Source organism: Bufo bufo, chromosome 8 (genome assembly GCF_905171765.1).
Source record: "Bufo bufo chromosome 8, aBufBuf1.1, whole genome shotgun sequence".
Classification (NCBI taxonomy): Eukaryota; Metazoa; Chordata; class Amphibia; order Anura; family Bufonidae; genus Bufo; species Bufo bufo.
In genome coordinates this window covers 23,845,290-23,861,347 of record NC_053396.1, presented here as the reverse complement: position 1 = coordinate 23,861,347, position 16,058 = coordinate 23,845,290, and the positions used below count along the sequence as shown (strand labels likewise).

The 16,058-nt window shown below is 42.2% G+C and overlaps 1 protein-coding gene across 2 annotated transcripts in view; it reads left to right on the top strand.

Annotated features, from left to right (window-relative positions):
* PNCK (pregnancy up-regulated nonubiquitous CaM kinase) overlaps positions 1–15,689 on the top strand; it is a 56,275-nt gene extending 40,586 nt beyond the window's left edge. Inside the window, exons 4-12 of one of the 2 annotated variants that reach the window (XM_040442803.1) lie at positions 3,242–3,316; positions 4,414–4,552; positions 5,764–5,887; positions 7,243–7,318; positions 8,326–8,438; positions 10,141–10,219; positions 12,757–12,844; positions 14,041–14,163; positions 14,543–15,689. In XM_040442803.1, the coding sequence (XP_040298737.1) occupies positions 3,242–3,316; positions 4,414–4,552; positions 5,764–5,887; positions 7,243–7,318; positions 8,326–8,438; positions 10,141–10,219; positions 12,757–12,844; positions 14,041–14,157 (811 nt within the window). In that variant the 3' untranslated portion in view covers positions 14,158–14,163; positions 14,543–15,689. Of the gene's footprint in view, positions 1–3,241; positions 3,317–4,413; positions 4,553–5,763; positions 5,888–7,242; positions 7,319–8,325; positions 8,439–10,140; positions 10,220–12,756; positions 12,845–14,040; positions 14,164–14,261; positions 14,518–14,542 lie in introns of those variants that run through there. The other variant, XM_040442804.1, reaches the window with a different exon arrangement.
* The last annotated feature ends 369 nt before the right edge of the window (positions 15,690–16,058 follow it).

Here is a 16,058-nt window from a genome sequence, read left to right as displayed (position 1 = left end):
ATATCCTTCAGACCCACTCATAGTGTAGGCTTACAGATCCTAATGCTAAATACACCTGCGTGTCTGCCTTATCAGAAAACCCTCTAAAGAACAAAGTTGAGGGTAGTTTAGTTGCATAGACAATCAAAGGGTGACTGGCCTGAATCCTCTTCAGAGCTACTACACGATCCTTTGAATCAGTAGAAGGTCATTGATCTTGGTGGGTACCACAAAGTGCTAAATCTACATCTGTTCAAAAGACCCCTTGAAGATAACATCTAGGAACCTCCAACATGGCAACAAGCCCTATTATCTATGGGAATCCTATAATCTGAAAAGAGTTTGGTTTGGACAAGTCCTTGAAGAAGAAATGTTCTAACACATTTGTGTAAGACTCCATTTATGTTCAGGAGCTACCAATCCCACCAAACCTTACCAGCTACTGAAGAAATGAAGATGACGGTTTTGTTAAACTCTCAAAGATTTTTCAAAGTACTTAAATTGTCTAATGTTCTTGGCTACGTGAAATTCTTCATATCTGCTCCATCGTCACCATTAATGACTTGCAGAAAGATCTGCCTCCAGAAGTCTTACAAATCAGTCTTGTGCTCGCCACTCTGAATCATAGTCTTAAGCCATTATCTGATCAAAAATTAATCTTTTTCAGCATTTATATAGCCGTTTCATACTTTTGCCCAAAAGCAGAACTTCTATGGTTGTCATGGAAACCTTAGAACTCAGTGCAGCTCCTCTGATCTCCCAGGAAAGCTGAAATTACTCAAACCAACGTCCGATAGTTTTTTTTTTCTTACCCACCCACCATAGAATTATGTGCGTGTGATTACAGAGACCGGGAGAATAAAGATAACTGTGAAAATGTCATTAATTATGTTGCAATAAACAATACCGTAGACCTTTCTAGCAGTATACAGTATACAGCTCCATTGCAAAGAGTATTTATAACTTTAACTAAAAATGTTTCAGTCATAGTACCTATGGCTTCCTATGTGCCATGGTTTAAGGATGCATAACGTTCCGTAAGGCTGGGTTAACACACTGTAGTTCCACCACAACTTCTTTTTGAAAACCGTCAACAAACTTGTTGACAGACACACCTCTAAAACCTCAGCTCAGCCCTATAGTAGTAACTTAAAAATAGTTGCCAACAGCCCCCGAATTTGATGGGACTGTCCCGGCAAATTTGGAATGTCGCAGGCCAAACATGGACGGGCGGGGCGTAAAATTGGCTGTACTTGGCTCGCCTTGAAGCATTCCTGGGGATGTGACTTATCTTATATGCCCCAAATTTACCAACTCGAATGTTGGTAACAGATGAAAGAGATTCTACAACCATCAAAATGGGCCCTAGGTTTTGCCACCCAGAATACAACTGTTTGTTTCACCATTTCCCCTCCTTTTTAGTCTTTACAAGACAGTTTCTTGACCCCTTTTTGCTAACAATGCCGTTACCATTAGCCTGTGGCCTGTGTCCACCACTGTCCTGCTTTCCCGGGCAGGTGTGAGTGTCACTTCACTCACCCTGTGTCTATTAGGATTAGTGCTCAGTGAAGTTCCTTACAGTGCTGCTAGAGTTAATCCTCCCCTCTTCCTCTCTGTCCAGCTGCTGTCTACGGTTCTACTCAGCCTTTCTATTTAGGTGGGTTGTGGTTCCACTTCCTTGCCTGAGCTTTGAGGTTTTCTAGTGTCTAGTAACCAGCGAAGGTGTGATCTCTTGCCTGACTATCCATGTACCCTGCTTGACTACCGATTCTGCTCCTTGCCGCCTGCCCCGACCTTGGAATAGCTATCTGGATTATGCATGTACTGAGCCTGCCCCGACCTAGGAATTGCTATCTGGAATACACATGTACTCAGCCTGCCCTGACTTTGGACTGTGTTTAGACTATGCCTTTTGCCTGATCCCTTTGTGTTTTGCACCGGTGTCTCTGACCTCATGGGTCAGCTGCCAACTACACCAGGACTACTCCAGGAGGTAGCGGCCTGGTTGGTTTGAGGCAGCGCAGTCCAGATCCCCGTACAGGGGTTAAACGTTGAATACCAGGGAACCACCAGGACAATGCCCGTAGGTTTAGGCTAGTTGTGGACAAGCGTCAGATCTTGCCTCTGCACACTCCAGCATTGTAAGGCAACGTCCAGCCCCATTCACTATAATGGGGACTGGCGGAGATACGGCCGTATTACGGTAAATATTCTGATAATCGTCCTGAAGAAAGCCGTTGCATGCTGCAGTTTTCTTCCGGCCGATTATCGGCATTTTTTATGGAATGCGACCGGATCTCCGCCGATCCCCATTATAGTGAATGGGGCTGGACGGAGCCTTACAATGTCGGAGTGCGCAGTGGTCCAGCAGGATCTCTGACGCTAGTCTACAACTAGTCTTAGTCTGACGTCAAACTGGTTAGCTGGACAGATTCTCACAACCCAATAGGACAGTGGACAACCAGGGATGAGCACCATCTCTCAAAGGGCCCCTAACATCTGCATGGTCTGTTGTGCACTTACTGAGGATCTATTACACAGTCGGAAAGCTGGTTTTGATTACAGTATAATTACTGTATAAAGAGGACACTTCCCAGGATGTACATTCCCAGGGCACCGTGGCACGCTCTATGCAGGCATTAAGAAAAAAGTCAGAGCTGGAAAACTTCAGCTCTGCAATCTCCTTTGTGAATGCAGCTCTGGAGACCCAAGATGCTTTACATTACTTATTACATTACTTTTTTTTTTTACCAGCTCTGGATTATAGTCTGGACCAGTATTTGCTACTCTTTGGACTTTAGAGCCCATATCTTTCAGAATTCCCTGCTGGTTCAGAATTCCCTGCTATGTACAGCTAAAATACTGTATATAACCATTATTGTCCAAAATACTTGCAAGTTTCAAAGTCTCATTGATCTATATGAAGAGGAATCATACACGGAGACACTTCTCCACCGAAAGGGGGACCAGGTAGACCTCTTGTAGACCCTTGCTCTCGTACTATGATGGGCCCCATTAATTCAGGAGAAAAATCCCTTTTGGAGCTACCTTTCCAGCCAATCACTTTGCCAATAGGTTTATTTGATTAAAAAACTATTATATTTTTTATAGGGGTTGGTCCTCAGGCCTCGATAATAATTTTAGCTGGTCGGGCCAGGGAGCCCCAGTCTGACACTGAGCAGAAAATAAATACAGTAGGGAAAACCAGCGCCTCATCTTCTCCTTTATAATACTGTTTATATTGTGTTTTGTATCTTTGCAGGATTAACCATAAAAACATTGTGGCCCTGCAGGATATCCACGAGAGCCCCAGTCACCTGTACTTGGCCATGGAACTGTAAGTATAGACACTTTTCCACTGCATGATACCATCCCTACCCTACTCACCTCTACTCGGTTTTGGTACCAGGTAGTTTGTATTCCACGTTGGATATGTTATCCCTCTCAACGTAGCTGGTGGCAATGTAGTGACCATCCTCTCGGACCAATCACTAGTCATCAGTATGGTCACATGACCTTCATGGTACCAGCTTTGCTAAATTTTCCACTGCATGGTATCAGCCCTACCCTACTCACCTCTACTTGGTTTCAGTACCAGGTAGTGTATGTTCCAGTTCCACTGTGAATATGGTACCAACCTTCAACGTAGCTGGTGGCAATGATCCTCTCTGACTTATCACTAGTGATCAGTGTGGTCATGGGACCTTCATGGTACCGGCTTGACACACTTTTCCACTGCATGGTACCAACCCTACCTTACTCACCTCTACTTGGGTTTGGTACTGGGAAGTTTGCATTCCACTGTGGATATGGTATCCTCTCAATGTAGCTGGTGGCAATGTAGTAACCATCCTCTCCAACTGATCACTAGTCATCAGAGTGGTCACGTGACCTCCATGGTATTGGCTTAGCTTGTCTGGGACCTCCACGGCTGTAGGTACCATCTACAACTTTGGCCTAGAGAAGAGACGGAAAAAGAGAGTAGAGTCAAGCCAGTTCCATGCATTGTCCCATCATATGTGAATATTGCTGCTGGACCCCCGCTCCCTCCATCACATTATATGGACCCCAATATGGATATATATATTTTTTTAGATGTTTAAATAAAAAAAAACACTCATCGTAAAAGGAAAATTTCTTCCTAGAAGAAAATCTTCAAGACATCTGTTCTGCAGGGTATGTACGAAATGTTAGCTTGTGGCTTTAAATTAGATAGGAACAGAGTGGATTATGTGACCTGGGCAGGTTTCATTATATACTGCCTATGGGTTCCTGGCAGAAGCATATTTAATCCACATTCACACAGCGGCTACACTGAGTGACTCACATGCCGAGAAATTCCTGTGCTGTAATCCCACCGGCTTTGAGTGCCGGCTAATTCATGGCCTGCTGCTGTGACTCCAGCCTGAATCATGACATCTCCATATCTCACAGTGTCACAGGCGGTGAGCTCTTCGATCGTATCATCGAGCGGGGATATTACACAGAGAAGGATGCCAGTCAACTTATCCGACAAGTCCTGGATGCTGTCCAATACTTACACAATATGGGAATTGTGCACCGTGACTTGAAGGTATTGGATAGCAATAGAAACACATCATGGTTTATACCTCCAACTGTTGTGAAACTACAACTCTCAGCATATATACCTGCTCAGCTCTTATCAGAACTCCCATGGAGCATGAATTGAGCATGCTGGGAATTTTAGTTTCACGACAGCTGGAGTGCCGAAGGTTGCTGATCCCTGCATTATACTGATCTACATACTTTATAAATACATTGCATTCCTTATCTTGTCCGGATCCTGAGTTTAAGCTTCTATTATACTTCAGAGCTGAATTCACAATTCTGTCAGCCAACAGGCATGCTGACAGACGCATCCTTAATAGCTTACCTTAGCTTTTATAATGCAATGAAACTATGTGCATTATACTCTATTATGAGCTCCAAGCCAAAATGGAATTCTTTGAGATTTTAGCTCTGAGGCCAGAAGACTTGTGAATGATGCTCTGGAGTATAATACAGTCCATAATTAAAGGGTAACTGTCATATTTTTTTTATTTGACAGTTTATTAGAGCTAGGCATGTATACCTGTGTTAGTCTGTCAATGATTGTCAAAAGATCTGTAATTACCTTATAATAACAGCTTTCATTAATGTCCTCTGTGCCTTTCTACTGCTCCCTTAAAAGACGGTTGCTATGGCTTGTCTGTCTTCCTTTTAGTATAAACAGAAGACAGAGGGGCGGTCTTCCACACTGCATGCCTGCATTAGGCTTCAGAGTGAGGAGGCGTGTCTCTCAGTAATCCAATCTGATTGGCTGGCAGGTAGCTTCTGGCTACAGCAAGTGTGTATGGGAAGTGAGAGAAAGCAGTTTTGGCCTCAGAGAACTGGCAGAGGAGACATCTTGAGAAGGTCCTCATATTGTAAATGTTTAAACAGCCGTAACTAAGGGAAAAACTCAAGGAAAACAGTGGTATGTGAATAAACTAAAGATTGGTTTATGAATGTTGCTGCTGCAGCAGTAACATATACAAAAAGATTTTTTTTTAAAGAAAACATGACAGTTACCTTTTAAGGATCTAAAAAAATAAGGTAATATATTTAAAAAAGGTATTACATTTTTTATGTAAAATAATTTTATACCTACTGTAGAAGATTGTCTCTCTAGTGCCACCTGTAGGTGGCTATCCTAAATATTGTTCATACGCTACATTTTTCCGCCATGCTGCTTCCTTCATAACTCCACCAACAACCATTTTTCATTGTCTTCTAAACTTTTAGCCAGAAAACCTGCTCTATGCAACTCCCTTTGAGGACTCAAAGATCATGATCAGCGACTTTGGCCTCTCAAAGATTGAAGATGGTGGAATGATGGCCACGGCTTGTGGGACACCAGGTTATGTGGGTAAGGACTCAACTCATCCAGTGGTTTTCAAAGGGGCTGGGCCATCTGGGACATTGATGGCATATCGATCAATGTCAGATAGATGCAGGTTTCACCTCTGGAACCCATTCCTATCTCCATAACACACGCGGTCACCCTCCCTTCGCCCCAGTGGAAGTTCCAAAAATAGTTGATTGCCAACTCGAATATTTCGACAGTCCCATAGCGGTGAATAGAGAGGTGGCCACGCTTGTACAGTCGGCTCTCCATTCACTCCTATGGGACTTCCAAAAACAGCTTAGTGCTTACCCGCCTGTTTTTGGAACTCCCAAAGCAATGAATGGAGAGCATTCAGCGCTTGCACGGTATGCTCTCCTCCACTTCGGGGGCCCCGTTTTGGAGATAGGAGCGGGTTCCAAAGGTGGAACCTGCACCTATCTGAAATTGATGGTATATCCTAGCGATATGCCATCAATGTCCCAGATAAAACAACCCCTTTAAGACATCATGGAAGATGTAATACACTGTAGCCTTAAAGGCTATGTACACCTTTGTGGGACATTTTTTTTTTTTATGATTGCATTTTACTCATTTTGGGTTAAAATCATTTTTTCAATTGGTCTTTATTAAAAATATTGAGCCATTCTGTCACAAAGTGTGAACTATTTGTTTAGCTGTGTGAATGGTACTTTTTACTTTCACTTTGTGTCGTCATCTATAAAGGTTTTATCTCTAAATTACTAAAAGGTCATAAACACTTATTCTGCCACAATCTTACCAGTAAGATAAGGACTGAGCTATAATGAGTGTTAATAATGTCAGAGAGCAGAGATAAGGAGCCTGTCAGCTGAGCTGCCTGACGGAATAGAGAGAAAATTCTGATCCTGCTACTAGATAAACTCAAGGCTGCACAAAGACAGGGGTTACATATATTTTTTTTATAAAGACCAACTTAAAAAATAATTTTTAACTCAAAATGAGCACAAAGCAATAATAAAATAAATTGCCTCCGAAGGTGTACATAGCCTTTAGGGGTTCATCCGGGATCTACAAAATACGGATACCGTCCATGTACATGCCACAAAGAATAGGACATATTCTATAATTTGGTTAAATGAATGGGCGCGCGTGCGATCCGCAGAAAAAGAGGATCGGATGCAGACCCAAAATACAGTCATATGCATATAATATTAGAAATCAAAACTCTGCAGAAAACACTGCTTTGGGGGCATGTGTGTATAGCTGACTTGTGTAGCTCTTCCAGAAGTGAACCTCAGTACTGGGTTGTTGGATACCAGTTGTGTGATAAGAGATTATACAGGAGCTGGTAAGCTCGTATAGACCCCATTTACTATTCTTTTCTCTGATGTTTGCAGCCCCTGAACTCCTGGAGCAGAAGCCATATGGAAAAGCTGTGGATGTTTGGGCCATTGGGGTCATCTCATACATTTTGTAAGTATCTCTCAAGGATCCCACCTTTTACATATAATAAAAAAAAAATTCAGGTCTACACTATATGGAAACAAAGGCACTTCTTGGTAAAATTGCTGGCCCACCGAATGGTTGGGGCCATGAATATATATGACTCCCGATCAATAGAAAGTTTGAATTACAAAAGTATCCACTGTAAAATATATTCCTTCTTAAAGGGGTCTGTCTAGTGACCCTGGTCTTTTTTATCAATATAATATAGAGGTGGTCCAGGATTTATTTTTGATTGCCCCCTAGTGGGACCTGTGAAGAAAGCTATACTTACCAGCTCCTCGCCAGCTTGTATTCAGAGGACTTCCAGTCCCCACTTGTAAACTTCCTGCACAGACAGAGTCATATGTGCTGCTGCAGCCAATGACTGGCCTCAGTGGTGACATGTCCCAAAGAGGCATGTGACCCAGCAGTAATGTGCGGTTCAAGGACATGTCACAGTTGAGGCCAGCCATTGGATGCAGCGCTGAATGTGACCTTGTCAGTGCAGGAAGTTTACAGGCGGGGACCAAAAGTCTACCGAAGACAGCCATGAAGGCTGGGAAGGAGTGGCACGGAAGAGGAACGTATTGGTCTCTTCACAGGTCCCATTGTGAGGCATATATGTGTTGTGAATGAAAAAGAGGAGACTGATACCTCTGGCCCCCGAAGAACATAAGGATTGGGCAGTTAAAATCCAAATGGCTGATCCTTATCTCTTCCAACATCTGCCATGGTAAGAAGGTTAGGCGCTCCTATACACATTAGTTGGTCAACTGATCCCACCAAAATCAGTTGATTTGGCCGACCTCCATCTAATGTGCATGGTCAGTTTTAGGGATTGAGATATGTGGATCACCCTGGGTCAGACAGGTGCGGGGCCTCCTCCTATGTATAAGGAGAAAAAATATAAAGTAAAGCTGGCCATAATACCAACTATTATTAATTCAGGCTAAGATATTGATGTCAAATATGTCGCTGCTTGTACCGTTCTCCAGACTTTGCGGATATCCACCATTCTATGACGAAAATGACTCCGAACTGTTCAATCAGATCCTAAAGGCAGAGTATGAATTCGACTCCCCGTACTGGGATGATATTTCCGAATCAGGTAAAAACCTTTCTGTCCAATCGTCTTCTCGTATGGATTTCTTCTCCAGAAAAACGTTTGTGAAAATCTCATCTTGGCAGTGACATCTTGGCAGCCGTGGCTGAAGAACAGAACTTTTCATCTCATGTTTCTGACACTTTGAGCCGAGTGTTTTTTAACTACAGTACTTCAGTGTAAATGGATAACCTTTATACTTCCAGTCAGAACCAAGAAAATTTTAAGTAATGAAGGTTTAAGGGGAAAAAAAGATCTTACCTGGAATAGATGAAATAATGAGATTTCCTGGGGATTGAGGTGTCAGTGCTCCTAGAGGTTCCTTCTCGGGAGGCTCATAGGGGGGACTGGTTCCTTGATAGGTGCTTCTGGAAGAAAAACACAGGTGTAATCTAAAGGAATTTTACTGTTTGACATGAAAGAATCTTAGTCATTTCTTTTGATTTGGGATGGTTTTCTATTTTTAAGGGGTTCTTCACCTTTTTAAAGCAAATCCCCCCCCCTCCCTGTCAAAGCTGTGGTCTCAAGCATACTTAGGGTAGGTTCACACCTCCGTTAAATCAATCCAACAGGCTGTTCCAGCAGAAAATCACCAGATCCGGACTTGCTGGATTCTGCCGTTCACTGAGAAATGCTGGTTTTTGGTAGGTCAAAAACCGTTGCATGCAATGTTTTTTGTCCGTCCGAAAACCGGCACTTGTGCTGGAAAGTGGACGGATTCCATTATACTCAATGGAGTCTATCAGTGAACTGCAGTTTCCGGCTAGTCCAGTAGACTATTCTGCTTGATCTGTTTAACAGAGGTTTGAACCTACCCTTTCTTGCTCCCCATCTCTCAGTTCCAGCTCCGTCAGTCCATCGCTCCCTTCGCCTCACTCTGGTCCCCCCATGTAAACTTCTGGCATGGTCACAAATAGGGGTCACATGAGCCGCTGCAGCCAGTTAATGGCCTTATCCTGCCCAACTCATAATGGTGCATATTATATCACAAGAGAGAACAGTTTTAATTATTTTTCTAATAAAATATATGATAACTTGGGTTGGGAGTGTCCACCATTCAGTACCCTCACCTATTAACCAAACAAAAGAACAGTGATAAAGGGTGTCTCTTGCTTCGGGGGACTCAACACCTTATTTTACATGTGGTGGTGCTGCACATGTCTTCTTAGGTTCACCCATAGATTACAAATAAACGTTAGGAGGCCCTTTTGACAAATGTGTCAGAATTAGAGGTCCTAAAGAGGACAACCACATGTGTCAGGATCAGAAGTGCTAAAGAGGACAACCACATGTGTCAGGATCAGAGGTCCTAAAGAGGACAACCACATGTGTCAGGATCAGAGGTCCTAAAGAGGACAACCACATGTGTCGGGATCAGAGGTCCTAAAGAGGACAACCATACGTGTCATGATCAGAAGTGTTAACTCTCGTAATGTAAACAATCAATGTTTCCATTTCCAGTCAGCAAGTAGAGATATTGAAAGGGTGAGGAACTGAAATAAGACGTATATTAGAAATTGGTGTAGCTTTTCATTATAGAGTCCCTAAATTTATTGACCAAAACCTTTAAGAGAAACTTATCCTTATCCTGTCCACTTGCAGTTTAGAGCAGCACGGTCATGAATATCATACAGGCAATTGTGAACAGCCGTATACCACAGGGTCGCTATGATCACTTTGTGGCAACTACTCCTAATCTGTTTTCCAGCCAAAGATTTCATCCGACACCTGCTGGAGAGAGAGCCAGAGAAGAGGTTTACCTGCGAGCAGGCGCTGCAGCATCCATGGTAAGACGCTGAGCCTTCGTCTGCTCCTGCATCCACGATCATATCACGGTCATCCTAGTTTCCAGGCATCCGGCCAAGATATGCAGAGAAGCTACAATATAAACTCGGAGAACAAAAGCCTCTTCTTACCCTCCACTATTCTCACGTGTTACAGTCCTGTGCCAACAGACAGGCGGATAGAGTGCAGTAGCTTTCATCAGATTGCTTTGCCATACCTGAAAATTTTGACACGGTTGACAGTGCCGCTCTTGTCTGCTGGTTGTACTTGATATTGCAACTCTGCTTCATTCAAGTCATTACCAGATGCAACCAATGGGCAAGAGTGTTGTTTTCGGGGTAAAAAAGTAGGCACCATTGCTTCATACAACCCCTTTAATGATCTGCAGCTCTCCAGCTTTTGTTGAACCAAAGCTTCAAGATTATCCTGTCAAATGAAGCCATGCTAGGGGTTGTAGTATTAGAACAGCAGGAGAACAACAGGTTCCATAGGGTGCCTTTTTGTGCATTTTATAAGACTTTTTGTGCATTTTATATGACTACAATTTTCATATTTTTTTCTGTAGCTTTTTGCTTTCTTTTACTTTAAAGCGGTTTTCGGAGACTATGATATTGATGATCTATGCTCAGGATCAACATCAGATTGACGGTTCCCCCACCAGTTAGCTGTTTAAAGAGGCTGCGGCACTCCGGTGAGCACTGAGGCCACATCACAGCTTCCCAAGCACAGTGCCATCCATTGGATAATGACTATGCTTAGTATTACAGCTCAATTGAATGGAACTGAGCTGCACCTGGACCACGTAACCGATGAATGTGACATAACTGGCCTTGGAAGAGGCTACAGCGCTCACCAGCCTCTTCAAACAGCTGATCGGCAGAGGTGCCAGGAGTTGGACCCCCACCGATTGGATATTGATGACTTATCCTGAGGATGAGCCATCAATATCAGAATCTTGGAAAACCCCTTTAAAGGATACCTATCATTTTAACATACTTCTAATACGTCATACAACCTGTCAGTACTTTTAATTGGTGGTGGTCTAGTGTGGAGACCCACACTCATTGCCAAAAAGAAGGAGCAAGTGTAATCATCTGAGCTCTGTGCCCATAAATCCATACAGTGCTCGCTCTCCTCTAGGAGCCTAGCCTAGCTAAACTGTAGATGAGGGGCACAGTGCTTGGCTTTGTTTTGGTAATCGATGGGGGTGTCAGCACTTGAACCCTCAACAGTTCAACAGGGTCAACTCCAGGTGTATCTTCACTCTTGGGCAACAGAGTAAAAGTAGGTTCCTCATATCTCCGAACAGTCCTTTTTTATGGGACTGTCCCTTAAATGAATCCAGAAAAGGGGTTTTAGGAAATATAAATAAAAAGGGTCCATTTGGGTGTTAAAGTGTCTCACAATTCGAGATTTGGACATTGGGTGGTATGGGTTCTTTGTCTTCCCTATGCTGATCTTAACGTAGCTTGAGGATCTCAACACAGACATGGTCCTGTGCATGAGATCTAAGTAGGAGAAACCAACCACATGAACTTTCCTGCTAATTATCATCTGCCTTCCCCAATGTTTCTCTTCCCTTCTATTTGTATTGAAACAGCATCTGAAAGCTACATCTTTATCTATCACAATAAGCTGGCATCTTCTGGCCCAGCGCTACTTGGCACGACTCCCGGCATGCTCATACTGCATTCTGCAAGAGTTTCGAGAGTCACTGTAATGAAAAGAGTTTTTATGTTTTATGTAATGAGTAAATAGAAGACAATAGTCTACTTTTTACATTTATTGGATTAATGAAGACTTTCCACTTGATGACCATTTCGCTGTATAAACCCCCTTCCTAGTAAAACTCCATCATTAGACAGAAATGTGATGTAATACAGGCATGGCAGTCCCCGAGCAGAAGACATGAGTCATAGACAGTCCATGGTGAGACTTTCCAGAGCAATGAATTTGGCTCCTCATTGGTATTATACATCATTATAGTAAACCTAAAATACAAAATGTTCCTATGAAAGGTTGGCCAATACCAAAATTTGTGATGGCTTTTTCCATTTAAAAAGCTCTTATACAGATCTATGTTTCCACGGTTACAGACTACAATGAAACCCTGTGTAGTCTGATCCTGCAGGTGTCCAGTTTCCGATATTGATGATTTATCCTGAGAATAGGTCATCAATTGTCAGATCGGCAGGCATCCTACTCCGGCACCACTGCCGATCAGCTGTTTGAAGAGACGCAGAGATGGTTCTCTTCACTGTTTACCTGCTTGCGGTCAATATTACAGCGGCCAGCAATATATGCTCAAATTACAAATTAGATTGTAGATCAGATTGAGTGGCCCTCTGAAGCCACCAAACTCGTCTAGCTTGGCCCAAGTTTTTCATATAACTGCAGGATCAGACTACACACAGGGTTTTGTTTGTAGACTGTAACCACGGAGACACATGGGTCTGTATAGGAGCTGTATACACAAAAGAGTAGGATATTTTTTTAATAAAAACACGATGCATGACATCATCTGCTTTATATTCTGCAGGATTTCTGGAGACACTGCTCTAGAAAGAGATATCCATGGGTCAGTAAGTGAACAGATCCAGAAAAATTTTGCCCGAAGTCAATGGAAGGTGAGTTGAATCTAGAGTAATGTTCTTTCAGATATTATTATATGGAAATTACATGGTCAATCTCCCCTGTCGAATTTTAAGGGAATATGTCATGCAAGACAAGTGAAGCTATCTTATACAAGATCCCAGTTTAGTTGAGTGTGAACGACCTGTTAACGTCTACCAAAGTACTGTTCTAATCATAAAAGATGCTTAATAACTTATTTTGGACAATCTGCAAGTCCTGATGAAGTTTGGTAGTTTCCTGACTCTGGAGACTGAAATAGCAATAGACATACAAAAACTCATAAGGTTCTTGTTCTTCTTCTGATGATAAGATCGGACAGTTCCATCACAAATTAGTATTGGAGCTTAGTATTGAAGTGAAGATATCTTAGAGGAATATTGTTTTAGTATTAGGAACTCAGGGCTTACAGGTGATCTGAAATTAATAGATCATGGTACACTATATTTGTGAAGGTTCTCATTCATGGAGGTCATGGTATATCAGTAGTACTAAGTCAGAAGTTGTATTTTTTCTTGAAGACTTTTTGCTAGTCATCTCACAGTTTTCTCAATTAGAATGACTTGTACCAGGAATCTCAGGAGTAGGCTAGTTTAAAAGAGGTGTGAAAGAAGCTATTTATGTTGAGTTGGATAAACCAAGTTTGAATATAGGTGAAGGGGTGCACCATTTATTCTCTGCCATTGTCAATGCTGTTCTAGCACCTCTCCCGAGGGAGCTTAATCACACCGAATAGCTTCTCTATTGCAAATACAATCAACATCTTACCTCCATTAGGTCTTTGGTCTTGTACTGATTATGAAAGGTTATGCTGAAGTATTTAATGCTGGAGATTTCATTCCTATTGAGAAAGCCAGTAGAATGACTAGTGAAACATCTTCAAGAGAAAATACAAGTCCAATTGCCCTGACTTCATTTTTATGGGGTCAAAGTGGGGTAAAATAACAGTGGTTACCTTACCATTCAACTCCCATTGCTCTTCGGCTGCTGCATTGGTCCCAACTCCTCTCCACTTCCTGTTCTCGGGTTTGACAAGTCCTTTTTATTATTTTAACCCACTCTGACCCCATTTTTTAAATTAAAATTATACCGCCGGAATAACCCTTCAAAACTGAACATAAAGCAATAAGAACTCATGGATATATAGTCGTAGTGATGTAACGGTAAATGATTTCTTCATGTATCCATTCAGAGGGCCTTTAACGCAACATCATTTCTGCGCCATATCACTAAGATGGGTCAAAGCGCTGAGACAGAAACGGAAGAAACACGCGGAGAAGCTGTCCCGGATGAGAAAGATAAATGGTGATTAAAGGTGAGGTGATAGTAAGGAAGAATGAGGACCATGTGTTGGATGAGGAACCTTATTTTGTCCCTAAAAAATAATCTGACTCTGACATCTGTCTCCCATAGGCTCCCGTGTTACAAAATTTATAGCGGATGGTATGCCTCTGCATATAGCATAGTTCACTACATCATTCTAGCTACAAATGTATACGTCCTGATGAAGGCCAAAATGACACTCTTACGGACTATCCATCTGGAGAGTCAAAGACAAGTTATTGGAAATGCTAATGATTTTTTTCTAACTCCACTTCTGCCATTTTAGAACGATGTGTAAGGAATGCTTTTCTATTGGCATGTCAAGGAGCTGCCTATTAACATTCTGTTTTCGCTTTCCTCTTTCTTCACAGCTGGAAAGTAAAGACTTGACGTCTGGAGTACCCTCGTACCAGGGATCTCCATGTCGGGCACTACACCCTTGCATGAGCTTGTGGTGACACCTGTCTGCATGATGCCTTCAGTGGCCAATGGCTGTTCTTCCCTTAGCCCACCACGGCCCCTTATAACTTCCTGCCCCTCCAGCAGTTTATTGAGAGGTTACTGAGATGGAGCACAATCATCACTTCAGTATTTTTGATTCCCATTGTCTCCTCATTCAAAGGGCCAAAAGAAGTCAAAGAGGATTCACCTGCTGGGTATTCAATACTCCATCGCAGCGAGCAATGCTGAAGATGACCATGGAACCAGGAACATTGCACTGTGATATTCTTCATAAGTCCATTTCTGAAGCCCCTTTCTTGTGTTACTAAAATCAGGACTCTGGACCTTCCATAATGAGGACTTAATGGTCCTCATTGAAGGTTTCTGAGATTATATGCAACATAATGTTAAAAGTAACTAAAGCCATATCTGGTACCCAAGAACCTGACTGGTCACTACTGCCATTGCAGTTCTCTTCATATAACATAGTCAACGCCAAGGTTAATTTAACATTACTCAGAAATTACTTTTCAACATTTTCTTCTAATAACGTAGGTTTCCCCCAAGAATGGTGATTGAATCACAAGTGTCTCAATCTGAAAGTTAAAGGACAAATCATAGATGAGACATAAAAGAAGAGCAAAGACTGAAAATTAAAACAATTACCCTGAAGACAAAATGATCGGGACCTGGGAGGCTGGGAAGATCATGAGCTGAATTTTCGTTGGGTTTGGATGTCTTGACTGTGTAAGTTCTAGTGGAAAAGTGTTGCCTTCATTGTAAACCCCCGAGGTCTTTGTGCCAAGCCACAGACCTAGAGCTCCTCCGTGCTTCTTTGTCAAGATGAGACATCTATGTTGAGACACTTTACACTTTGTGGACTCACCAACAAAATCATCGAAAACCCTTTGCCCCCAGTGAAGATGTGCCAAAAATGTTAAAAGTGTGCTTAGGCTTCTGGTGTCATTATGAAACACATAGATATTGGTGTATTAGGACTGTGATTTAGTCTCTGGAAGAGTGTACTCCTGTGATTTTACTGTAATATATTAAATGCAAGTGCTGACCTGTACATTGGAATGTGAAACGCGTCAGTTTTCCTCCCCCCCCCCCATACATTAAATATCGTTATATATAAACTTATATAAATCAAGCGAGACAAGATGGGGCTTTGAGCATCAAGTAATCTCCATATAAGGATTCACTTCACATCTGGAGCCATACATCAACGTACATGGGAGATATATCTGCTATTACTTAGACACAAACCCAGATAAGAACAGAGCAGAACTTAACATAATATATATCTTAATGTCAGGGAACGGATATCTCAGACATTAACCGTAGAGACGTTTGCTACAGCTAAAAAAAGAATTAACTTTACGGCTACTGTATATATATATAAAAAAAAAGGGATTGACAGTAGAGCTCCTTTTTTCTGTTACA